At 32.2% G+C, this 27995-nt stretch overlaps 2 protein-coding genes across 2 annotated transcripts in view; one reads left to right on the forward strand and one right to left on the reverse strand.

Moving 5' to 3' along the window:
* Positions 1 to 14782, forward strand: part of LOC143049578 (pyrokinin-1 receptor-like) — a 29537-nt gene extending 14755 nt beyond the window's left edge. The window contains exons 2-5 of the mRNA XM_076223180.1: positions 6210 to 6737; positions 10631 to 10756; positions 11856 to 11949; positions 14758 to 14782. Of these exons, the coding sequence (XP_076079295.1) occupies positions 6210 to 6737; positions 10631 to 10756; positions 11856 to 11949; positions 14758 to 14782 (773 nt within the window). The remainder of the gene's footprint in view (positions 1 to 6209; positions 6738 to 10630; positions 10757 to 11855; positions 11950 to 14757) is intronic.
* Positions 14783 to 16441: 1659 nt separating this feature from the next.
* Positions 16442 to 27409, reverse strand: LOC143048403 (aplysianin-A-like). Its single transcript, XM_076222082.1, has 8 exons — positions 27194 to 27409; positions 25667 to 25765; positions 24688 to 24894; positions 23830 to 24019; positions 23239 to 23334; positions 18883 to 19107; positions 18400 to 18484; positions 16442 to 17146 (listed from the first exon to the last, which is right to left on the reverse strand). The coding sequence occupies exons 1-8, from the start codon at positions 27294 to 27296 to the stop codon at positions 16463 to 16465; spliced, it is 1689 nt and encodes a 562-aa protein (XP_076078197.1). The 5' UTR covers positions 27297 to 27409; the 3' UTR covers positions 16442 to 16462.
* Between the last annotated feature and the right edge of the window lie 586 nt (positions 27410 to 27995).

Here is a 27995-nt window from a genome sequence, read left to right on the forward strand (position 1 = left end):
ATATCAGTTGATTTTTTTAGCCTATTCTATAGACTTGCGATATTTTTCCAATCAATGTAAAGAGAGATAAAATCTTTTCTTTAACTTCCTTATCGCCATAGACATGGAAAACTGAAAATTGTAGAAAAATGACATTTCGTTGGTTGTTACATATTTGTGTTAGAAAACGACCTGTTTTTCATTTATCTATAATCCCATGCAATTTTATTCTTCAAAGTCTTGTTGGACAATTTAAAAAATATTAAATCTCCTCGTAAAAGTTTATTAAAATTGAATCAACCACCATTTTACACAGAAAGGTAGTTTGCCTTTTTCTCTTGAATTCGTTTTTAAACATAAATTTTCATTAGTGTTGATATCAGTGATGATAGTTATAAATATAACAGAAAAGAATCCCAAAAGTATTTTGTTGAGAGGGCATATATTCAATTATAAACCAAATAAATGGACTGTCTGTGTTTAATATTGCAATGATTTTTTATCCCGACTTGATCATTAGTTATCGATGATCACATTGTGGTATTCTTTTAACCTAAGTTTGACTTCCTCACAAAATACGTTTTATTTCCCATAAGAATTTTAGTAAAAGATTTTTTCTACAACTCTACATTTTTGTAAACGAAAAAGGAAAAGTATATTATACAGTTATACATGAACAGAATAGATAAGTTTATTTTCTAAATATGGATTATCAAAGATAAATCAAGGTCCGTGTAAAATCCTAAAAGAAATGATTAAGAAAAACAGAAACCAACAAGAGGCACATTAAGTGCTGATCTGCAAAGTATTACATAACACATGAGATAACCAGTACATGAACAAAACATTAAAGGGGGGAAAATATTGTGAAGGAAAGAAAATATATAGCTAATACTATATATGATTAGAAAATCCAAATATACAAACATGGTGTAGTAAAAAGTAAAATCACCAAAAATACTGATCTCCGAGGAAAATTCAGAACGGAAAGTCCCTAATCAAAAGCTCAAACACATCAAACGAATGGAAAACAACTGTTTATACAATATAATGTTCGGAAATTTCGAATGTTAAATTGTAATATTTATTCCTGCTGCCCGTGCACAAAGAAGCTTCTATAATCTGTTACTGCAATCAGGAAGAGCAGCGGTTGGAGGAGGCAATGCATATTTAAAAAAAAAATGGAAATGGTCGTGTTATAGATATATGTCAACGGAGTTTTGTATGAACTGGACAAAGCGCATGCAATTTCATACAATGGATGATTCAAGATCGAGGAGATGTAGTCGGAAGATGAGAACAAACATATTAACGTACAAACGCAAATTTAAATTCCCATATACACCTTTTCGAAATGACACTATCATCTTTGGCGAAATGTAAAAATTGTATTAACGCAATGACATTGTTGAAAGACGTACATATTTGATTGTACAAAGCGTATTAACAAATATACCGAGCTTAAGTAAAGGTATATTAATAAATCCTGGACAATATCAAAAGTTGGACCACATTAAACATATGTTTATCTTCTGGATTCCATGGGAAATGAAACTATTAATGCCCGCGTCACACTGTCCCGATTTTTACGCCGATGGCAACACGAGTATGGAAATTTTAAAATTCGGGACTGATCGTATCCAGATCGGGCTATTCGTAGTGCCATCTTAAACCACCGTAGAACCATCGGCCACTTTTCTAGCATTCGGGGACAACTTCGGGAAGGGTTATAAATTTTTTAACATGTTAAAAAATCCTCGAAGGTGCGTCCGATGTTGAGGGTTCGTATTGAGTTCGTATCACCATCCTCACCATCGTAATGTCACCGGGAATGCATCTCTGAACATCGTATTGCATTCGTGTTTCCATCGTTTCCATCGTGCAGTTTTGACATTACGATGTCTACACGAATGAATCACGAAGCTATCCCAAGGTCTTACGATGGCAACACGACTTCGTGAAGATCTCGTAATCCTGTCGTGTTTCCATCGAATAAAAGTACGAAGGCGACAAGATGGAACTACGACGGCAATAAATCCAACTAAATGTAAGTTAATTTTCGCGCTAAAATACATTTTAAGTGCCATGCGCGATATGCACTGGTCAGTCTAATACGACAGTTAAGAAAGACGTTCACAAAACATGGAGCTCGTATCATATGATTCTATGAGAACAAGAAAGCCAACAGCGTTGTTTCTATTAATTCAAATGGAACAAGAAGAGCAGCTATTACAGGCTCAGGATTTACTTTTACAAGTAAAACATTATATTTTGTCAAATTTTCAAATCAAGCGACATAATGAAAATCATAAACGCGCCTCGTACACCAACACTGCAGGTACACGTATCTAGGGAAACCAACCTTTTCTTCATTATTCTGATTTTTTTATGTATCGTCTAAGTTGTTGTCACACGAATGTTTACTCCATAACCATTTTGTTTTCTATATGTCATATTTTGCCACATTTGTTGCTTTTCCCACATCCTTCCTTTTGTCTATATTATTATGATATTCTCCTGGAAAGAGCTCTTTTTGAATAAAAGGGATCAACGAACCCATTACCCTACCTTTAAGATAGATCAGTAAACATGGGCATAATTATGGGTGATTATTCAGAGTAGTGCACACATTTTACAGTTCAAACAAGGCAATGCCGAGCGTGGCATCCCCTCGTATGTAACATATTGGGGACAAATATGGACACTATATTTGTATATGACACATGCAGAAAATGGTAAATTGAACATGCATTTTTGATACATAAACTATTTTTTTAGAAATCAACCAAAACATTCAGTAACTGGAAATACCTTTAATATTGTCTTTAGAACCAGCAGGTAAAAAAATGAGCAACCAATTTCCTGTGTATTATGCTATTTCAAGGAGAAAAAACAAGTCCATCTGCATGATCTTGACCTTTGGCCTTGAACGTAAAAAATGTCAGATCATTACAAGGAAGAACAATATACTAAACGTGGTTAAAATCTTTTGAAGCATATCGGTTTTAAAGTGTCCACAAGGGTGATATTGCCTTGTATTACAACTGCCACTGTGACCTTGACCTTTGAACTTTAAAGTCAATAGCGCTTAAGATATTCTTAACGAGTAACACCATACCAAGTTTTGAGCATTTTGTTTCTAGAGTGTCCATAACAATTTTATCTACACGCAACTTACATGTAGTAGGCGGCATTATATGCAGAGACTCATAGTTAAGTTTTACCCTTCAAGCCCTCGGTCTTCCGTCTTATGATTGAACCAGAAATGAAATGTACAATATAATATATATTCAATATTATCAAACAATTTAAAACGCGTGATGCCTTCGGCATATAGTTTAAATGCATCGTAAGCTGTACACGACGTCTTTTAGACATCGTATGGCCATCGCGCCATCATCGTAATCCATCGTGTAGCCTTCGTAATCCATTGTAGCCTTAGTGATCCATCGTGTAGGTTTCGGCTGAGATATGAAGCTTAAATATCCGTCTTCGGTTAACCTTCGTATGTCCATCTTTTGCTATCGTATATAATTTCGGCACCATCGTATAGACTTCGTTATTCATCGTACTTGCTTCGGTCACTTTTTGGTATTTTAACGAGATTGGGAGCAACTTCGTACGAACTTACAATTTTCGCATTCCGCTGTCCATCGTATATAAAAATCGGGACAGTGTGACGCGGGCATAACAAAATAAAGAACATTTTGAGTATAAATATGTGCTAAACAATATAAAAAGAATTACTAAAATGATATATCTTCCACATGTTCCAATTGTTATATATTACCATGTTAACTGGCATTCTAGATTTGACTTTTTTATTGTATTTCTTTCGTATCTTCCATTAAGGCCTGTATGTAAAGGCATTAACATATCTTATTTTAGTTCTTCTGGAAAGCCATGATCGGAGTTGTTTATTTGTTTTGTTGAACAGCTATAACAAATTGAGCCTTTAATGTGTTGATAAAACCAGATTGTTGACCTTTATCAGTAAACAGTCAGACATTGTAATTTCCTTTTATCCAAATCTGGACAATGTTAAGGCGTGGTAATATATTTCATTTCGTGTTTTTTTATTGAATCTGTTCGTCACAGATTACATTTATGTGCTTAAGAAGGAAATTACCAGAACTTGAAGACATTTTATTAATGAATTACATCATGCCATAAGCTAGCCTGTAATCTAATTGTGGCGAATTATATACCTCTTGTTGTACCGTGAATTGCAACACGCAATCAGACTGCGTGTTATATATATTTCTTCATTATGGCAAATTTTCTCTATGTTTCGGTTAGACAATTGACATTCATCCCTAACTCATGTAGAAAAATAGAATTTCTCTTATGGTGTCGATACAAAAATAGCTACTGATTGCATTCATTAGGATGATTAATAGATATGCCAGGTAAATTCCATAGGAAGGATATGAAGTAACAAATATACTAACTAAGTGTAAAAAGAGAATAAGTCGGGGGAAAATCAACAAGAAACTCACAAAAAATACACAACATATACACGAGAGAAGGGGGAGGAGAATTGGATGAATTCTTGAAGTTTGCATGTTGGATAAACCTTTAATATGTCGTTATGTTCCTTTTTGCACTTTTATGGTTACATTTTGGTTGCAACATATCGTGATCGTTGTAAACTACGTGTACTATTCAACACCTTATATGGAAGGATTTCTTCCTGCTTCAAGTATATGTTCACGTACAAGTTTTCCTGCTTAACCTCTTCATTGATTATTCCATTGGTAATTTGTATCTTTAATAAAATCTTTTCAAGCCATGGTCCGATGATCGTCATAACGTATACGTATATACAATAAAAATGAAATTGATGCATTGAAACATGCTTATCGATGTCGGACATCTTATTTTATGACACTCTTGAAGAGTCCGAATAACTTTACAACGTATGGAAACCCTTTAAAAAACTTGATGTTGTCTGGCATATATTCTTAATTTAATTTCACATTAAAAGACCACTCCTTATGAATCAAGTAGGGGACAAGTCATTAGACCAGACGTGCTTGTAATTTATACGTCTTCCGGAGCCACATGGAGAGTCTTATCTTCATCATTAGAGTTACAAAGATGACGAATAAAGGATAAGTGCGTAATACGTCAATGAGATTGCAACCAAATCATGTAAAAAAAAGAAAGACTTTTGTGTTGGTGATGATTCGGAGATTAACAATTATAAGCAGCGATATCGACCTAGTGACAAAACCCCTTCTTAACGTATACGTGCGTCCTAAAATGTAAAATAAAACAAATACCAAACTCAAAAAGGCGTAATCAGACGACTGAATTAAAAGTTCAAACACATGAAACGAATGGAAAAGATATGTCATATACTTCACTTGTAACAGCCATTTTCTTATGTAGAAAATGATGGATAAAACTTTGTTTTATATCTAGCTATTCTAACATTTACCTTGAAATACTAATAAGTGAAAGTCATGGGTGTACTTCGATACCTAAAAAGCTATATGACAAATGTTTTATTTTATTTCAATGGATGCTTTTTTCGGACTGAACTTATTTGCATATTCTGCTGGTGGACCATCATTCCCCGAGGGTATCATCAGCTCAGTAGTCAGTTCGGTACTGACATGATTTAACAAACTTTTCTGAAATTGTCCGTTTATAAATTTTGAAATTATTTAGAAACTAAGGTTACAACACTCTTAGGGGCAAAGTTGACTCTATATGAATTTGGCTTTTTATTTGGGTATTTTTGTCATATAGCTCTTCAACGGTACCGGTAATTATACATCTTCAGATTTCAAAAGTTTGGCTATGAGCGTTCCTGATGAAGGTAAATCCAGAAAAGCTCTTCGGACGCATAGAAATATTAAACGTGTTGTTTTCATTTTTTCTTTCCTTTATGTACTGTGAACACATACGAATAAAAGTAGATTGAGAACAAAATAATACTACTGGAAAATCCCACACATTTTCTGTTTCATATTTTCAAACAATAGTGTATTTTTACATTAACTATGTCGCATACGTCATCTTTCAAATTATAACATGTTTTTTAAGAAATAAACAATATGTTTTTGAAATGTAAATTCTATATATGTATATTGTGTATTTATTTTATATTGTCGTATACACAAGAATACAACGAAAAGCAATACTTAAATAATATATTCAGTAAGTTTAAATTTTCAAATGAATCGATTTCATGAATGATTATTTTATTTTTTTATTTTTAGGTCTTCCTCCAGAGTTATACAGTATATGGGAAGCGTATCCATGGCGATTTGGAGAGGGATTCTGTATATTCAGGACATTTTTCATTGAAATGATGTCATATTCATCTGTTTTAACTATTACAGCTTTCACAGTGGAAAGATACATTGCAATTTGCCACCCAATTAAAGCGCAAACCTTATCAAATTTGCCGCGAGCTATTAGAATAATATGTGTTATTTGGATACTAGCAGCAATATTTGCCATTCCTTACCCGGTTCACACCAGGTTGTATCATTATGTACCTTACAATGGAACATATCTTTCTGCTTCATTAGTTTGCAACATTCCGTTAAAATGGTTAACTCAAATGAAACATGTCTTCCAGATGTCAACATTTGTATTTTTTATATTTCCAATGGCACTGATTTCTATTATGTATATATTAATTGGACGAGCACTTAGCCAATCAGATTTTCAGCCAAAGAATAATTCGAATGACAAGCATTCAACAAAAACAAGAGCAAGAAATGCTGTTATTAAAATGTTAGGTAAGATATTTATGATTAATTGTACATTCATGGTAACTTTTAATGAAGATTAATAGAATGTTCACGAAGTGAATTAAGATCATCACTTAAAGCGTAAAAATTTATTTCCGCACGCAAAAACACTTGTTCCTGAGATAACCTCCGTCATATACGCTTGTGACCTATACTATTTAAACATAATTTAGTAATTAAATGACTGAGATTTTACAAACAAAATGTATCACTTGAATATGACTGGCTACTAAAAACAGGATAACCGCAGAGGGTTAATAGAGCATAAAATGGAGACAACAAAATAATATGCTTTCCATGTATACAGATGTTTTTCTTCAATCTCCATCAGATCCATTCGTGACAAAAACTGTTACAATCAGAAAAAATATGAGTGCATTAAAACTAGCTATCACAATAACATAAGTTTTACAAAACTTACAATTCAAATCAAATTAATATTTGCGGTTAATATACACTGAAGCATTTAAAGTTGATGGCCGATTGTCCTGTTCGATGAGATACATCGTTCATGTCTAGAATTTTCTTCTAGAAAAAAGAACAGAATGACTTACAAATATAATACGGAAATATTGCAAGAAGAAATTCTCAAATCCATGGACAATTTACTCGACCATAATGTTTGGCAAACTCTCAAAACGGTTCAAGCTGTATATTAAAAGCGTCCAAGCCAAAATGAGTGACGTATTTATGGCTAAATAACCACGTTGTCAATCATCTGTCGAAATCAGATGACAGATATAGCCAAAATTTAATTAAATAAGATAAATTTATGCACATAACCCAACTTTAAGGCAAAGAGGTTATTGTCAGGCTTTTTATAATGTGCGCTTTCAAATTGACGGCTTTTAATATTCTAATATCAGGGTACATAAAAATTAAGTAGGAAATACTAGAATTAGTACATCAATAAAACGATTTGCAATTTGTTAAATATGCAGACGATTTTATTTCTTGGAGAAATTATATGAAACTTAATTAGATATTCTAATGATTTATGTCTTTAGAAAAATTCTTCATAAATGATGATGCTTCCTTCTCATTCTTGCGCACTGCCAATGTCTGTAGTGACGATTTAGATCCAAAAAGAGGGACGTAAGATACCAGAGGGACAGTCAAACTCATAGACTGAAAAAAAAACTGACAACGCCATGGCTAAAAAAAAGAAAAAGACAAACAGACGATAATAGTACACAAGCTTAAGACACAACATAGAAATCAAAAGACTAAGCAACTCGAACCCCACCAAAAACTAGGGGTGATAACAAATGGGATATCAAAACTTATTCTTACGGTGATATTGTTTATAGATCTCGTAGATAATGAAACGATTCATTTAACCTTATTGTACCTTAAAATAAAACCACTCTTAAAAGTTATCAATTTGGTGCTAGCATAAAATGTTAAACCGCACCACAATCGTAGTGTGCTAGTTGATAATTGCTGTTTGCCATACTTTTTACTCGTTTAATGTTTAATATTAATTAAGGTAACATTAGTTAACCGATAAATTCCATTTAGAAACCGTGTTTTTTATTCGAGTTGTATAATTAAATTTAACCAATATTGTCAACATTTGTTTTAGATATTGAGGTTGTTGTTTGTTTTTCAAGAAGATTCAGTAGGGAACAGTGTTCTATTTGATATAAACCTGCAAATTGGCTTCAATGATGTTGAACATGTTATCATTGCATGGTTTATAAATGGAACGAGTTTCACTCTGTATGCTAACATTGCCCGTGTGAAATTTTAAAATTGTTTGTAAATACATTGAACGACAAATATATAAAAACTTCCTGACGTCAGACACGCGAATCAATGAATGTGTTTGTAGATAGATGTTTTTGTGTTCTGCTAAATTGTTCCTTTTAAAAATTTTACACGATGATGACTGCTGTACCCATATTTTGTCACTATTTTATTTATTGTGTCTGTTTAGTTAACGCATAATTGTAAATATAACGGAATTTGATGAGACTGTGATCAAAGTGAGAGGTTTAGCGCTATAAAACCAGGTTTAATCCACCATTTTCTACATTTGAAAATGCCTGTACCAAGTCAGGAATATGACGATTGTTGTCCATTCGTTTGATGCGTTTTGTTATTTGATTTTGCCTTGTGATTATGGACTTTCCGATTAGAATTTCCTCTGAGTTCAGTATTTTTGTGATTTTACTTTTTTTTCATGATCCTCATTCTCTCTCTCTCTGTTGTTCATTCACAATAAGAGATTTTTATACCTCTCTTCTTTGGTCTATTAGTTTATTAGTTGACTTAGGTAGTTTTGTTACTTCAAATTTATTTTCAGCTTATTCAAATGTATTTCTTTCTAAGATTCGTTATTTACAATATAAAATAAATTCTTTTTAAAATAAAAAATAATGTATTTGTTGATATATATTGTACTCCAGAAATTCAATCACAAAAATTGCATATGTTGTATGAGTTTTTGTTTTCGTAGCTGTTTAAATTATTATGTCACCCTGACGGAGGTCGGGTGACATATTGTTATTGTACGATTCTTTTTTTCTTATTATTTTTATTCCACACTTTTTGTCCGGCTTAGTTCTCGGAATTGAATGGACCAATGTTGATGGAACTATAACATAATGTTAATCACCATGTGCAGTTTTGCACCTTACCTTGGAATGAAAAAAATGGCTGCCATTGCCATGGAAACAGCAAAAATGTGAAAAATAGAAAAGTGTTCCAATTTATATGAAACTTCTATGATATTAAGATAGTCATGCACACTTCAACATGGTACATTTTTTTTTCAACTGGGGGGTCTCTAGACATAATTTGAGGGGGGTGAATTTTTCATGGAACATTCCAGAACATAAGTGTTAAAATAGTTCAACAGACATGAAATGTTATATAATAGTATATTCTAAGGGGGAGAACAATATGCAGCAGTAGTTTGACTTTGGAATTTTTAAAATGGCGGCCGTTACCATGGAAACAGCAAAAATATGAAAAACTCCAAAATGCTTCAAATTTAATGAAACTTGAAACAAATGTTGCCTAGCTATTGTAGACTTGACTTTTGAGTTTTTTATTTCCAAAATTGCCGCCGTTGCCATGGAAACGGCACAATTGTTGAAAACAGAAAAACGTACATAAAGCTATGAAAACTGACAGAAAGATCTTTTGTTATGGATATATCTGCATTTACTGATGGAACATTTCGAAATGGATGCCGTTTAGTGGCAATTGGGGAACCAGGGTGACATCCGCTATTGCTTGCAATGGCAATTCTAGTAACTTTTATTGCTTTTGTAAAAAAAGTAACTCGTAAATCTTTGATCAATAATTTGCGCATATATTCTTTTCAAAAATGTACGACATCTAGTTCTAGTTTGATATGTGAATTGGGGACTCTCAAACATAAATTAACGACAATTATAAATTTTAACTTTATATGTATATGTTTCTCTCAGTTTAACCGATTTATCCTTTTATGTCTGTTTGTTCATTCACTGTTGCCAATGTGATTGAATTTATGCAATGCAACTGTCATACAGATGAGAGGTTTAGCTAGCTATAAAACCTGGTTTAATTCATTATTTTTGACATAATACAACGCCTCTACCAAATCAGTTTAATGTATTTGAGCTTTTGAACTTGCCATTTGGTTGAGACCTTTTCGTTTGGAATACTCATCGGAGCTCGGTATTTTGGTTATTTTTCTTTTTCCTGAAATGTTGATTATTTGTATTCAATCAGCGTGCCTCGAGTTTTAAATTTGAAAATTACACTGTCTCAAGTGCATAAATACCGTATTACAATCGAAGCAATTGTAGAATCTATATGTATATGTATGGAGATTCTCAATCTCACATAATATTTTATACGGTCATTAATATCTTACTTTTTTTCAGTGGCTGTTGTCGTTGCCTTCTTCTGTTGTTGGGCACCGTTTAATGCACAACGATTGATTACCTCATACGTGTCAGAATGGACGCCTCTACTTTTTGAGATTCAGTCAACTTTATTTTACATATCAGGTATACATTTTTATTAATATTATAGACATTTATTTCTTGTTCCATATACAATGCCAAAGGATTTACACACGCAACGTAGGAAAACGTGAATGGTTGAGTTCCATAAAAAAAATAGATCTGTTGTATATAAACTCATTATATATACTAAGACTGAAATTGGGTACGCCATCAGCTATTTGTTTTTTTTATACTTATCTAGCCCTCAAAAAATAGTTCGTGTTTGAGTCATACTCAATTCGTAGAGTACACATTTATATATGTCTACTCAATATTTAGATGATTCATGTAGATATCTACTCTGATTGCATCATGTCATTACTCGTTTAAAGTAAACCTTCTGTTTCGAAAACGTCCAACATGCGTTTCATCATAGATTTGGGGTATAAGAAATATGTAAAACTATAAAAAGATAAAAAGAAAATAAGCATTGAAAAATTATTAAGTTTTCAATTCAAGGATGGTGATAATATTATGATACGTTCATAACTTTGGTATTTAATAATGATCAATAAAATCCATACGGGACAAGAATAAACAAGACCGATTACAATATATGTATAAATACAACTATTTTTTGTCTTGGATGATAGCGCTCCTTTAAATTATTATATTTTCAAATGAGTTCGATTGATCTAAAGTAACGATTGTTTTGAATAAAATTAAAAAAACAACTAAAAAATAATCGCGTAAAAAACTTTATTTTGATCAACAGTGAGCAGCATAACCAGAATAAATCGACCATAAAATAAACACATAGCCCTTATTATGCAGTGCAAAGCCAAATAAATAGTTTAAAATGCAATAATAAAAAAACAATCAAAACGTGTACCACCGGAAAAAAAAGTTGAAAATGTTTGAAATGCTCAACATTAACTAAAAGTTTAATTTGTTAAATCAATTTGCATGTGAATAGCTTGCTGTAACTACTAACTCAGCAAGCATTACTTTGGATACAGCAAATATATAAAGCGTTTACAATACTTAAGGCACAGTTATTACTTTGAATACAGTATATATCTGAAATTCTGTCAAATTTAATACGTTGTATAATACATTGCTTAAAATTATTGATTTGATTTTATCTAATTATTGATTTCAGGTGTTTTATATTACATTGGTGCAACTATTAATCCCCTTTTGTACAATCTTATGTCAAAGAAATATCGAATGGCTTTCAAAAGAACTTTGTGTCGGTGCATATACAGTCAGGAAGAATTATTAGAACTAAGTGTAAGGTCAAAATCAGTTCTTGTGTATTCAGATAGATCTCCAAACATCCGACGGTCAGCTTATCGAGGCAACCATTATAAGTTTATAAGTCATCCGGATATTCAGAGATCGAAATCAGGAAGTGCTCTTCTTGCAATGTCAGATTCAAATTTTTCACGAAATAACAATTTATCGGTAAATAATTTTTATTCAAACATACGAAAATGGAATAACCAAGGATATGACAGTAGACCAGAAAGCCCTACCAAATGGAGAAGTACAAGTCCAAAAAGGACGAATACCAATTTATTAACTACAGATAGTGACACATCCTTCAAAGGTTCACACAGTTTAAATATTAGTTCTAATTCTATGATCAAAGTTGGCTCCACAGGGAGTATGATCAGTTATGCTGAGCTTCAGCAAGATATTTATGTGGAATTAAACAATAGCACGACACAGCTGTGTCGCCCAGAAACATTGTTGCTCAAAGATATGAAACAGAGATTATCAACTTCATCTTTTAATAGTGGGTTAATCTAGATCATCTGTGAAAGAAGAGTTAGAACAATTGATATTTAAAGCTATTAAGAATTTATTTTCTTTACAAACATGGTGTATACGTTCAAATGACCAACATAGAATTGTTTAGCTTATAAAACAGGTACTAACGTTTAATATGAATTATCCTTTTAATAAATGAACTCGACAGATGATAAACAGACAGCTTACTTACAAGTGATGTCATAAACATGTTGATATTGACATATGAGAAAAAGTAGCCATTGTTTGGACAAACTATATATGACCTAAAAAGTAAAATCACAAAAATACTAAAGTATTACTCATTAAAATTTGTACAACATATATCTTGTAGCACAATATCCTTTTGGGTAAAGTCTTGGCTCATATCGTTATATTAAGCACATGATATTCAACAATTTGTTTGCACTTTTCTACTAAATAAAGTTATAAAGTCCTAATGCAGATGTGAGACAAAATTTAAAAATTGAAATACCGATAATGGAAATACTTATATGTTATGAATGTTTGGGGATGTTGCCTCGTTGGTTTATGATATGTTGTTAGATTTTTGAATTCAAGAGCCCATTAATATTCTCCTCCCTTATTAAATTTCCTAGGATTAGGACACGTTTTAAATTATTTAGCCTATTTCAATTGCGAAGTATTGTACTTTAGTTGTAGAATAATCCGAAGAAAAATAATCACTTGTTTGCCAAGTAGTTGTTATGCTAAAATTCAATAAACATAGAACACTATAATTTAAATCATTTATTTGCTTTACTAATGAACCAAAAAAAGAATGCATAGTGTTACATAATTTGAACATCGTTGAAATCCACTTTAACTCAACATATTGAGATTATTTTCATCCTTCATAATCATTATCCGCGGATAAAACCCGAAATATCGGACAATAACAATCCCGGTAAACACAGAAGGAAAATATTTGTTTTGCTTACACAAAAATAGTTTGTCCTACCAAAACAAAAATGCCGCAAAACATTTTTTTCATTTTTCAATAAGCCTTAATGTGGAAGGAAGGAAATCACATCCATTTCAAAAATGAGAATTAAATAATGATTAATCACATAACCACAAGAACTATGATCTGCTGGTGTAATTTTTACAAAAAACGAATATTATTTTTAGCATTAAATTGTATTAAAATATGTTTTTTTTTATTTTATTTTGTGTTTCAATGATAAACACTGCGCATGCCTTATAAACTCATTATGGTCTCTGGTGGAAAGTTGGCATTATACCACAACTTCTTATTTGTATAGCTGCTAGTAGTCCATTGATAATTTATAAAGATTATTGTCCTTTTGCTTTTTCTGTAAACTAAGATCCGACTCGGTCTGAATTTATACTGTGTTTGTTGTTACATATATGCTATAGATATAAAGGAGAGCTGAAATCTTACAAAGCAAAATGAACCACGTTGCGGTTTTGCGCCTGTTCTAAGTTAGAAAGTGTAAACTTCGTTTGTCGTGTACGTGTGTTGTTTATTTTTTTTAATTTTTTTTTTTTTTTAATTTAGATGATTCGGAGTTTATTATGGCATTCATTTCGTTAAAAGAGGGGTGAAAGATACCAGAGGAACAGTCAAACTCATAAATCGAAAATAAACTGACTACGACATGGCTAAATAAACAACAGTTGTATACCGTTTTCGAAATTCATAAATCGATTGAGAAAAAACAAATCCGAGTTACAAACTAAAACTGAGGGAAACACATCAAATATTAGAGGAGAACTACAACACAACAGAAACACAACATTAAAATGTAACACACTCAGAAACGAACTATAATATAACACTGGCCATTTTCCGGACTAAAAATGAAAAAGACAAACAGACATATAATAGTACACAAGAAACAACATAGAAAACTAAAGACTGAGCAACAGGAACCCAACCAACAAGTCGGGTGATCTCAGGTGCTCCGAAAGGGTAAGCAGATCCTGTTCCACATGTGACATCCGTCGTGTTGCTCATGTTATTACAAACCCGGTAAATAGTCTTATTCGGTAGGTCACATTCATGAAAAGGGAAGGAAATTGTAGTTACGATGTAAGAAACGTATCATCTGTGAAACGGCTATTCCATAACGGTCAACCAACTCGTGATGATTTCAACTTTACTATTTGTAACTCTTGGTTTGATAGCTTCCTTGTGAGTAGCAACCCTCTATCAAGGAAATCATGATAGGACATACAAGCGCGGGAATATCGTATCAATAAGGAGATATATACTCCGTATGCAGGTGCTGCTTGAATGTTGCTACATAGAAATGGAAAGTTTACAATTGGGAACCTGAAATAATCTCGTTTGTCGTAAAGATTTGTTTTCAACCGACCTTCTTTGTCTATTTCTAGATGTAAGTCAAGATATGAGGCAGACTTATCTGTATTTGTTGTATCCTTTATCTCTATTTCGATGTGATAGATGCGTTCAACATAATCACAAAATTTTGAATTATTTAGTGTAAGAACATCTTCTATATAGCGGAAAGTAAAGTTAAAGGATATTTCTAAATTCTGATTTTTCATCAGAAGAAGAAGTTCCTGTATGAAGTGAGCCTCATAATGATAAAGAAACAAGTCGGCAAGAAGAAGGGCACAATTGAATTCGATTAACGTAACAAATATATTGTCAATCAAGAAATAAAGCATCTTGATAATGTCTGTTTCAAAGAACTTTTGGTTGATTCAGTGTGAGCCTTTACAAAGGACGATTTATCCTTCCCTAAGACAAAATACTTGTATCTTCGTTGGCCATTTTTTGTTATGAAACAAAGCAATACCAACTCTTTCAATTTTTCTTTTAGTTTGGAATGGGGAATACTTGTGTAAAGTTTAGAAAAGTCAAACGTTTTAATACTATTGCAAGATGAACGAGTCTTAGATTTATGTACTTTAAAAGATCTTTAAAATGTTTTAGTATCCACATCTGATTCACACCACCTCTAGATCAGACAGTTTCACTAGTATACAGGCCAAATATCATATATGCACTCTACCAATATAATGTTATAACATATACGTTTGTTGCTTGTAAAATCCTACACAACCAAATGAAAATCAATTCAGCCTAGGTTTTACTGCAGGAGGAATCCTTTTGGTCAATTTCTATACACCAGTCTATTATTTGGAGATGCATTAATTGAGTACTTTTATAACTAATGATTAAAGAAAATCTCTGCTGGAACAAACATTTGGGAAATTCCCGAACAAAATACATATGTAAATAACATGACACCCCCTTAGAGTAAAAGAATTTAAAAAAAAACATCTTAAAGAAAGACTAACATATTCAAATTTCACGTCAAATTTTTTATACGCTATTAAGGCGGTAATAGTTACAAAAAAAGAACAAAACCGAAAAATTTTTGAAAACAAAATGTGAAAAACCATTAAGCCTATACGATTACAAACGTGTTCACAAACAGGATTAATAGCCAAGCGTTATTGACAAAATAAACTAGGTTGGTATAAATTAAACACCTAAATATAAAGGTAGTGAAAACCATTTAACGTCCAATTCAAAAACATATAAACAAGGATTCACCTCGTCGTCGATTGGGTACATCGCTCTTAAATGGCTACTAAATTCAGTCAAATTCTGTATATCAAATCAAATATCAAGAAAGCAGTGTATTTTCCAACACCATCAGGAATGATAAGGGCAGTTTATGTTTAGTTTGTCAGCAGCTGCCTTCTCAGATTTATATTCAAATTTCAGAAATAGGTGCGTATAAGGCAACATAGTAGACAGGAATATTCAATACAAAAACAACCGGATTTACTTAAAATATTGTACTGCGCACTTATACCACCAATGCCTATGACTCCCGATAAAATCAACAAACAACAGATGGCTTATTACTAACGACACATTGATATACATGTTTAAATCTGTTGTCTGAGGAATAATATGAAGTACTAGCATTTATCTTTTTTCCCGTTTATTCAAGTTTTGAACGTTGTAATATTGAAATGTTCCAGCACCAATTCTGCTGCTTCTAGAGCACTTTCACTCCAGAAGGAAAGAGATTTGGAGTTAAAAGCATTTGAAGCAACATATACTTCATCATGTGAAGATGGTTTGACCATTTGTTTTTCAACATCTGGCATAATGTATCCAGGCAACCACTCACACCATGCACCACCAATAGGATAAGCGTCCCAAATACCAATTACTCCGCCTACTGGTTTTGGAATAGTATGCATATCAATATTATAAATTGCTGCCAGATATTTATGAATGATGAACACGGTTTCAGGAGTGACAGAATGCACCGAATTACCGGATATTCGTGGGCCTCGTTTTACCAGTTCTTCCCATAAGGTGACATCATTATCCGAATAAACAGCATCTAAAACCGAAATATTGGTGCCCGCTACAGGCCCGAAGTCATATGTTCGATGAATTGGTGTATCAGAGATAGCGAACTCGGAATACATGTTACTTTTTTTCCACCATGGTTGGTCATAGGCTAGGAAGAATTTTACAGCATGTGCGTCTCTAACGGATTTGGTTATGAGATTCCTTATATTGGGTTGTTTCAACACAGACCAATTCAAATGCTCAAGTGCTAATCTGTTTATTGCCAGAACTACCTTTTTTGCACATTGATCGTGTGCTGCATGATTCTATAAGTAAATATATAAAAAAAAATTATAGATAATTGGTTATAACAATGCACAATAAAAAACCAAATAACCGTCTGTTTTCGGTAATGTGGAATTTAACAAAAGTATATTTTTTCATAAATTATTTATTCAAGTTATATGAGTTTGTAAAAAAAAGTAGTATGCATATATGACTTTAGTATCATAAGGCAAATATAAAACAGACTAAATTGTGCACCCTTTATAGGTTGCAGTTCGGTGTGAGCCAAGACTCCATGTTGAAGACCGTCCATTGAACTATAATGGTTTGCTTTTTATAAATAGTTACTTGGATGGAGAGTTGTCTCATTGGCACTCATAGCACATATTCCTATATCTATGTGAACACAGACAATAGCAACAAAAACAATAGAGTGAGATATGTTGCAGCGAAATCTTTAATGTGCGTCAAGTATCTTATGTTACCATTATTGATTCCCCAAATTTGATTACATATTTAGAGGTATGCAGTAAATTATGACAAGATATATGTCATCAGGCTATTCATATTGTACACATTATTAATGCAGTACATTAAAATGATACAAAACAATTAAAAAACATAACAAATTTCTTTTTGTATCTTCAAGACAATTCAACATTTGCAATTTTTTAATTGCTGATACCTGGAAAGACATGAGACTATTTATATGATATGATTTTCTCTTGAAGTACATTTAGGTGATCGAAGCAAGTTCCCTTGTAATCAACTCTTTAGTATTTTACAAGGCAATTAAGCATATTGTTTTACTACACATTCAACAAATTTGGTCGATACCTCTGCTAGTGGACCATCAGCTCCCGAGAGTACCACCACCTCAGAAGTAAGTACGTCGGTATTGTCATAACAAACCTTTCTTAAATTGTTTGTTGAACATTTTTGAAATTTAAAGAAACGAAGTTTTCAACTTCCTTAGACAAAGTTACATGTAGATGTATGGTAATATAGGTCCTCAATTGTTTAGGTAAGTATACATTCTGGGTTTTTAAATATTTGGTATTGAGAGTTCCTGATGAAGATGAATCCAGAAAAGTGCTTTGGATGTATTACATTTTTAACGTGTTGGTTTCATTTTTTTTTTTAAAGAAGTGAAACCTTTCAAGGTATGCATTGTTTTTCGGTATCATAAGCTTGCATCAGTTTTTGACGATGATGTAGATGAAACATAACATTGCGTCAAGGGTAGCAAATTAGTCAGATGAATGACAAGAATCACTCATAAGATATTACTTACTCTGTGGTTATCAAAATGAAGCTGATATGTCCCATCATGGTTCTTAGTTATTCCCTTTAAGTTGTAATTTACTAATACATGGTGCCTGAAAGTATTTTAAAAACGTTAAATTTATTTTTATTTAAAAAATATCGACACATTTTTCTTAAACTTACATAACCATATTTGATGCTTTTTTGACAATTTATCGAGTACGTTCGGTGGGCGTGTTTATGTTAAAGACATTTAACAGTTTTGTGAGAAATAATACTAGCATTAGGCAAACTAGGCATACTGATATAAGGCTCCGTTACAATAATTAATTATCCTTTTAATTAATTTCAGATATTTGAAGTAAGGTATACATGGGTTGTTTTTTTGTTTTTTTGGAATACATATACAAGTCATTCATAGACATGTTTGTAATATATGATATTACAGTTTTGAAAACAAATATTTAATCTTTTTTGTCTTAAAACATATTTGCGATAAGGTTTTTCTTACTTGCTGCTTGCATTCTTGAATTTATTTATTAGCCTTTTGGGTATGGTACTAAAACCTTCTTTGATAGTTTTCATATTATAAGACGATTCTCCTGGAGTTATTGGATCAGATGCTGGTAACGCATACGCTGCACTAGTGGTACCAAAGTCAGACAAAAAGCTGTTGATATCTTTGATATAATGTGCGAGTTCTGTGCTGATCGTCTTCGCAAAGACAGCTTGAATACTATAAAATATAACACAAGTATATGTTAATTTTACTTACATTGAAAAAAAATTACAATAAGAATACTGCGTGTTGCTATAACACTCATCTGAAATCCTCGTGACCTAAAATTTAAAAAAAGAAAGAATGTCAAATCTTTTGGAATATGAAACTAAATTTAATTTTATATATCTTGATGAACATTTGTCTACCCATTGATTTATAAGAAAACGAAGGATACAAGGATGACATGAAATTGGTACAATAATATCAATGTAAAAAAGAAGATGTGGTATGATTGCCAATGAGACAACTATCCACAAAAGACCAAAATGACACAGACATTAACAACTATAGGTCATCGTACGGCCTTCAACAATGAGCAAAACCCATACCGCATAGTTAGCTATAAAAGGCCCCGATAAGACACTGTTAAAACAATTCAAACGAGAAAACTAACGGCCTTATTTATGTATAAAAAAAATGAACGAAAAACAAATATGTAACACATAAACAAACGACAACCACTGAATTACAGGCTCCTGACTTGGGACAGGCACATCCATAAATAATGTGGCCGGGTTAAACATGTTAGCGGGATCCCAACGCTTCCCCTAATCTGGGACAGTGGTATAACATTACAACATAAGAACGAACTATAAAAATCAGTTGAAAAAGGCTCAACTCATCAGATGGACAAAAATACAAGTGGACGTGGCCCGGTACTTATACATCCCGACACAAAAAAGACACAATGAACAGATCTGGGAGTATTCGTAGTTATCTGACAACTAGTTCAAAGCCACTAACAACTAATAAAAAAATCATGCATCTAAGACTAAACTATCAATCCGTACACATCCAACATCCAATGGATTTAGTGTAAAGACGTCATAAACAGCCAGAGAAAAACATGACCTTGTGCAATGCCATGTTACAGGTATCGACAGATTGTAGATCCATGAATATGTATAGCTTTTAATTTACTGATAACAAAATCAATATTTATATCAATAAAAACAATAATCAATGATCTTATTACAGTGTTGAATAGGTAACCTTTTAGAATAAGTTTAGTTAAAGGATCGACAAGTTTACATGGATCATTTCTTAATTTCCGGGCACGGTTAACAACATTTCCGTAAAAATAAGGATGTGCTATCCCGTTTAAGATAAGTTTTCTACAGGTACAACCAAACTTCAAAACCAAATCTTTATATCTATGGAAAAATTTAGTAAAGGTTTTAAGTAATTTATGGTAACGATATACCCTGGTTTAATAATTTACCAGTAATACATAGGTTGCGTTCGTTAAAATCAAAACCGTCACAACAGACACGGGCATAGCGAACAAGTTGTGAAATACAAACACCGTAAGATGGTGCCAAAGGAACATCACCATCTAAAAATGGAAAATTAACAATAGGGAACGAAAAATCGTCTCTTTTGTCGTAAATTTTAGTGTGGAGTTTACCGTTTAAAACCGAAATATCTAAATCCAGGAAAGGACAGGTATTACCGAATAAATTTGATTTATTTAAAGTAAGTTCCTTGGGGTAAATTTCAGCAGTATATTGAGAAAATTCTTGATTATTTAACGAAAAAATATCATCAAGATAACGGTAAGTGCTGTTGAATTTATCAATTGAATGCAATTTTAACGGGTCTTTACTGAGTTTAGTCATGAACTGTGATTCGTAACAGTACAAAAACATGTCGATAAACTTTGCTGCCGAAACGTACATAAATATTATCAAGGAGAAAATTAACAGCTTCAATCATCTCATCACACCTCAATGACCCATTTTTTAAATTAATTTGCCTATCATCAATCTATGTTCTTTTGGTGCCTGTTCAATCTCCTCCAATCTTCCTCGATTGTGACATCACAAGATGGAAGTATCCTGATGTGTTAACTCACTATAAGGAATATGATTGGTGGATAATAGAGTAAGCTTTTGAATTTACCCCGTTTATTGAAATGGTTCATGTTACTTAATCTTTAGACTTTTATGTATTGTTTTGGATCCATTTGTCTCTTCTTTGACCTCTTTTCCTTCGTGAAATTTGTATTATGTCCTGTCTTTCAAGAACATCCATAAAATGTTTTGTGGGATAATAATGTATTGCTGTACAAACAACATGAAATCTTTACTTATTCTATCTTTATCTATGTTCTGTAAGAAATATTCAAAAGTTTATTGCCCGTAGGATTTTGCAGTTTGTATAAACGACTGCATAGATATTGCTGCACTACTGAATGTTCAAGAAATTTTAAAAATACATAAATGAGTAGGAAATTAAAACAAAATTCGCAATTACAACATTTGGAATGTTAAAACTTAAACACGACAATGAGTTTTGACACAATTTTATAATCATCAGACAGACTTTTTTTCAATGATGTTCAAGGTCAAAGAAACTGAACTGATAAAACCTAATGGATCAAAAGAAAAGACTAACCTTGAAATGGCATTAGAGAAAGGCATTATGGAGATTAATTTCTCAATTACAAATGACTTCGAAAGTTTATAATAGCATATTTAAATAAAACAAATCGTATTGTTATGCCAGTACAAATGTCGAATTACTGGTTACTGAACTGTAATAGGCTCGTGGGCTAAACATCTAAGTAACAATAGCAGTACCAATTCCACTGCATTTGACAAGTTGCAGTAGAATTATTAATTATACGTCTGTATTTAAAGAAATTTTATTAAGATGGAAAATTAGATGACCGTGGTGACTGACAATCAAGTTGCCAATGAAAATTATACTAAAACTTTGGTTCTTCCGAATAGTTATCAAAGGTACCACGATTATAATTTAGTACGCCAGACGTGCGTTTCGTCTACATAAGACTCGCCAGTGACGCTCATATCAAAATTTTATCAAGCCAAACAAGTACGAAGTTGAAGACATTGAGGATCCAAATTTCCAAAACGTTGTGCCAAATACGGTTAAGGTAATCTATTCCTGGGATATGAAAATCCTTAGTTTTTCGGAAAAATTCAAAGTTTTGTAAACAGAAAATTTATAAAAATGACCACATAATTGATATTCATGTCAACACCGAAGTGCTGACTACTGAGCAGGTGATAACCTCGGGGACTAGACATTTTCCAAGATTTACCACTGCCAGGAATGCTTAAAATTAAAAACAAGAAAGCTAAGGATGTACAAATATATAAACACGTGATGAAACACCAAACAAAATAGACCATTATTCATTTACATCAACTTCGTCTTTGGAATATGATTCTTGTTTCCTAAATTATATTTATATCTATCAACAAAGACTTCCAGAAATGTATGCTATAAATCATATCAGTACTGAAGCACATACTACTGAGGTGATGATACCAGTGCACCAAACAACACGAGCTAAAAAATATGAAGCTAATAAAAACATTTAAGAAATCATAGTAGTTTCTAAATGTACCTGGATCAGAAACGTTCAAACCCAAAACATAACGTGATGAGCTATATAACAAAATATATTTAAAAAGAATAGCCTTTATCAAAGGTCAACATTGTCTGCGGGAGTTGGAAATTTTTAAAGTTTGAAATCATTTCAATACTTGACATGTATTGGCTACTGAGCTAATTATATCGTCAGCAGTGGGAACGACTTAGTGATAAAAAACAAATACGACCCTTGTAGATGCAACCAAGGTTTTCCCGCAATAATTAGTTTTAGCATGTCAGCACTCCGGGCGTGATTAACCTTAGTATACATGGGCCTTATGGACAGTGGTCTAACGCATACAATACCAATAGAATACTTACTAATGTTACAGATGTAGTTCCTACTCAATTCAAGAAGAACCGAGTATATTTTGACCTTGATTTCCAAATTATGTGTCGTTTTTTTATCTTCTTGTTTAAGAAAGTAGACATCCTTAAGTGGTTGCACTGCAAATGTTTTTGATGTGTGTTTAGTTTAACGGCATAATCTCTAAATAGGAAAAGGTAGTATCGTTAGTCTCGACACAAAATCTATTAATTTCCAGGTTATCTGAAATTTTAAAGAAATTTGACAAGAATTAAAGCTGAACAGATGAACAGAGGTCTATTTAAACTTAACTTAAATTCGGTATGCAAATTAAAGGTCATTTTTGCAAATCGTTATATAAATGACTATTACAGCACCTTTGTTTGTATAGTTCAAGTCCATCATGGGTCTTCAGATGAAAGGAATCTCGATGTTTGTGTTGTGAATAGTCAGTACTGTTAACATATATATTCCTGAAAAATAAATTTCATCGTCATGTTCTATCATCTGATACGTTACGAATCTCTGTAATCGTTCTGAACAAACGTATGTCACTTTTTTTACATATTTAAATGTCATTTGTCTGTCAATCAATCCACTGTTTAGATAAATACCTGAATCAAGTCTCAAGAAATTAAGAATATCATATCTTCTCTTAAAACAATTACAAAACAAGAATGTGTCCATAGTACGCGGATGCCCTTCTCGCATTTTCATCTTCTATGTTCAGTGGACCGTGAAATAGGGGTAAAAACTCTAATTTGGCATTACAGTTTAAAAGATTATATCATGGGGAGCATGCGTTCTAAATTTCCAGTTGATTGGACTTCATAAAAAAACCTACCTTGACCAAAAACCCTAAGCTGAAGCGGGACAGACGGACGAACTGACGAACAGACGGAGGAACTAATGGACGCAATTACCGAAAAAATGGTTTGCCCATGTGTGGTGCCTAGTAAATACCTTACCTTAATATTTGGCGGTATGATATTTTTTCCTCTGGTTTTAAATTATATGGCATCTTGCTACCAACTTCATTATATCTCATGTGAACTCCACGCAAAAACATTAATGTAGAGTCTGAAGCACCGTAACCCAATGGAAAATCAATGACAGTAAGACCAAGCTGTCGTGCTGTTTTATTTAATAGTTGGTGAGCTGAAATTACAAAATTATTTGTCCTTTTATAAAAATATGATATGATCTTACAACTAGCTCCTCGTATGAATACAAAAAATATTCAAACATAAATCAAGTCTGCTAGTACTATTTTTATCAATAACATCAACGGTAACAATTTCACTGCACCAGATACGCATTTCGACTTTAATGTCAGTGATGTTCTAGGCAAAACTATTCATTGCGTTCAAAGTAAATTTTTGCCAAGAAACGGAATTTACTGTTGGTGTTTTATTTTCTCATTATTTTAAATATTTGAATAATTTTCCATTATACAAAAAACTATTTTTTACTGTAACAATTGTGTGTCATTTATGTTTTTTATCTACTTGTAAGGCCAGGAAAATGATGTGAACTAAAGATTGAAATATGTTTATATGTTTTATTTTGCCACTTTTGCATTCTAATGCAAGGCGAATGATAATTGAGATTACATACGAGAATCAAATCAAGATGCACGAAGCGAGATCGAAACAGCACATTCGTTTTAATGAATTGAGCCGATAAAGTAAAAATTACTAGTTCTAATTTACCTTTTTTTTTAAAGGTAAAATGAAAGAGAGTTTTATGTGAAGTGTTTAAATTCTTCTGTCCGTTGTAATAACACTTATTAATGAATAATAAAATGATAAACTTGATTTACATACACGATTCATGGAAGCGCATAGCACCAAGTTCTGCATTGAAACCTTTAACACCATGTATATGGCTTGTAAATATTCGTCCACCGATACGATGTGAATATTCATATACTGAAATTGATTTATTGCTATTTCTGAGTCGCCATGCAATAAATGAACCAGATATTCCAGCCCCTATTATTGCTATGTCATCACACACTCTTTTGGATCCATCTGTAAAAATAGATTATTTTATATAATGTATGCGATATGACTTGAACCGTGCAAATGCTTGTATTTTTTTAAACATGATTATTTCAACAAAACATTGTGAATCAATGTCTTCTGGCTTAGAGATCTGCTGCACTTATGAAATTGGAAGAGTATTCAAAATGTAAAAGGTTTAAGATACATAGCAGGGGATGTCAACGAATCAATTGGCCCCTAAACAAAAATATGTACTAGTTCAGTGATAAAAGAGGCGATACTAAACTTCAAAATATATAAATGACTTAGAATTAAACACTTTAGGTCAACTTTGAGTTGAAATCTTAGTTTCTTATCACATTATAAATTTAACAACGAATTTTTTTAGAAAGGTTCGTGTTAAATTGTGCTTGTACCATAGTAATGACTACTGAGCTGACGAGACCATCGGGAGTTGTAGTCTACCAGGAGCGGTATCAATTCAGTGCTATAAAAAAACGTAAATATTTTTTGTAAATTGCAAGCGTTAGAAGCGTTAGAAGCTTTAGAAGCGTTTGAAGCTTAAGAAGCGTTTTTCTGAATTTTTCTTTATTATGAATGCGAAATGCCGGAAAAAGGACAAAACTATTAGCCAAATTAGCTGGAAAAGATGTTGGAAAAGAAAGACCGTTTGATCTTCAAAATACACCATTGAAAATCGCAATATTAAGGGAACGCAGATTGAAGACGCGATTAAAGGTCGTCGCGAGAACTTTTCGGTTTACAGTCACCATAAACACTCCACTAGATCACATTCTACCTGTATGACTGGCTCCTTCGGTACCAGGAACTCCAGAATCATCAATAACAACTGTATCACTGAACAATGGATCCGTATCTGCTATTTCGTCAAAATTAACTGAAAATGAATTAACAGATAATAATCAGAAATAATAATAGCACAATGGTGAGTCATTACAGGATGGTAGAGAAATATATAGTAGGAGAGTCAGTGTATAATTATAATGACCAATTCTTAATTGAATGAAGGTGTCAGATTTGTTTGTTCATCAGATAACTTTTATTAGTTCTTCCGATAAACAAGGTTGATGTATCTTTGATACCATATAATAATGCCTTTTCTAAATAGCAACTCCCTGTATTATCTTGTTCCAATGATAACAGAAATGAAACTAATGATTCAATATAACTTCCAATGGACTGCAATTATTTATATCCTATGATGGCTTCTTAGCTCACTCCCTTGTACTGAAAGAAGGCACACAAAAACACTACAAAACGTATCTTGCGTCTTTCAAACTCATTCAATAAAGGATAAGCATAGTTGAATCTCGATAATTCTAGCACAGATAAATGAAAATATTGATCAAACGACACTTTAGTTCTTTAAGTAAATAATGATTATCATTTTGTCTCATATCTATCAAGGTCGTAGACATAATTATTTTGTATCTTCAATTCGAAATAAGTAGAATATGTTGTAACGGTTTCTACGTATAATGAAATTGTTTGGAAAAAAGTTACATAATTTCTTTATTTCCAACTTCTTGCAAGTAGACATTAAAATAATATTTATTCCATGAGTATGTATAACTGGATAATCGTGTCCAATAAAGTTTTTTTATCATAATTTTGAACTTAAATACAAATGTATTATTATAGTCCCTTGCTTGATTGTGACTACAGAACAAATACAACATAACCGATGAAAATATAACATGCTCAATTTAAAAAAAATAAAAATGATAGAACAAAAATAACTGAGAATAAATATCCTTTTGGAAAAGAATTCAAAACAATATCGCCACTGCACGATAAAAATTTGCCATACAATGTAAACATTTCCTCGTTCCAAAAAGGCATGAGCTTTCGTTATTCATTGTTGCATATTATACATCTTCTCTTTGGCATTAACATGTTTCTGCTTTTCCATTTATATTGTAGCACTCTCAATTCCGGTTACATCAATATTTATAAACTCATTAAAAACAAGGCGAAGACAGGGCTGATGAACGGCATTTGTGACAATGCAATGTTGACTTAAACAACTCGAAGTATTTTTGTTATCATCATTATTATGTTAAAATTCCTCTCCTAATTTATATATTTTTATTACTTTTTGAAGACACATACATTTTGTTTGTTTAATTCTCTGCTTAAATGATAAAACCAGATATGCAACCAAATCAAAGTCTATTCAGTAATCCGATTATAATGGTTATTGTGAATCAATATGATAATTTATTATTTCAAGAAAAGGTAATAAAATTCAACATTAAGATCGTTACAACAGAGTTTAAATGGCTTGATCAGCATGATCACCTACCGTTTGGGTTATTTTCATCAAGTAGAACAGCCTGTAATAATTCACATTGTGTCTTCGTCCATGTGAAACAAAATAGAAATAGAATAAACTTCATTTTGATCATTTGAAAAAATGCACTTCAATAAATACTGCGAACACCGTCAAATAATTTTATAGTACAACTAGAGTATGTTTTAGTTCAAGTATAACTGAGATATGACCGAAGAGAAAGATTTTGGAAATAGAAACATGATAACCCTGTCTGTGTCAACCGAGTGACACCATTTTGTCAACATAGTTAGTTCATATTTGATAGAAATTTTAAAGATAAATTTGGACGACAAAAGGTGACAATGTTGGTCTTCGAAACAAAGCTAACAGTAAACGTTCAATATGTTGATAAAATGAACGATGCATAAAAGATGATGATGTAAATTTTCATAAAACATACATACACAAACGCACCAATGTAAACTTTAGTCGTTCAATTCTTTATCCCATACAATCTAAAAGCAAGTTTAAGTTGCAAAAATGTCATATTCATTAGTGAAATATATCTTCTTCCTTTTCTAACTAAAACAAGTTTCCATATTTGACTTATCGGTATAGAAAGTTTGTAAATGTTTATAACTTTCAATAAATAGTTATCAAGGTACCAGGATTATAATTAAGTACGCCAAACGCGCGTTTCGTCTTCACAAGACTCATCAGTGACGCTCATATCAAAATATTTATCAAGCCAAACAAGTACAAAGTTGAAGAGCATTGATGTTCCAAAATTCCAAAAATTTGTGCCAAATACGACTTAGGTAATTCATGCCTG

This window comes from Mytilus galloprovincialis, chromosome 10 (assembly GCF_965363235.1).
Source record: "Mytilus galloprovincialis chromosome 10, xbMytGall1.hap1.1, whole genome shotgun sequence".
In the NCBI taxonomy this organism is placed as follows: domain Eukaryota; kingdom Metazoa; phylum Mollusca; class Bivalvia; order Mytilida; family Mytilidae; genus Mytilus; species Mytilus galloprovincialis.

What these genes read in the sequence shown, in the direction of transcription:
- LOC143048403 (XM_076222082.1), bottom strand. Translation starts at nt 27,296, where the DNA reads ATGATCAAAATGAAGTTTATTCTATTTCTATTTTGTTTCACATGGACG. An exon ending in CTTGAACTATACAAACAAAG is followed by an intron (nt 19,108 to 23,238) that starts GTGCTGTAATAG and finishes TATATTTTATAG; the next exon opens with TATTCAAGCTGTCTTTGCGA. An exon ending in TTCATTTTGATAACCACAGA is followed by an intron (nt 17,147 to 18,399) that starts GTAAGTAATATC and finishes ATTTACTTATAG; the next exon opens with AATCATGCAGCACACGATCA.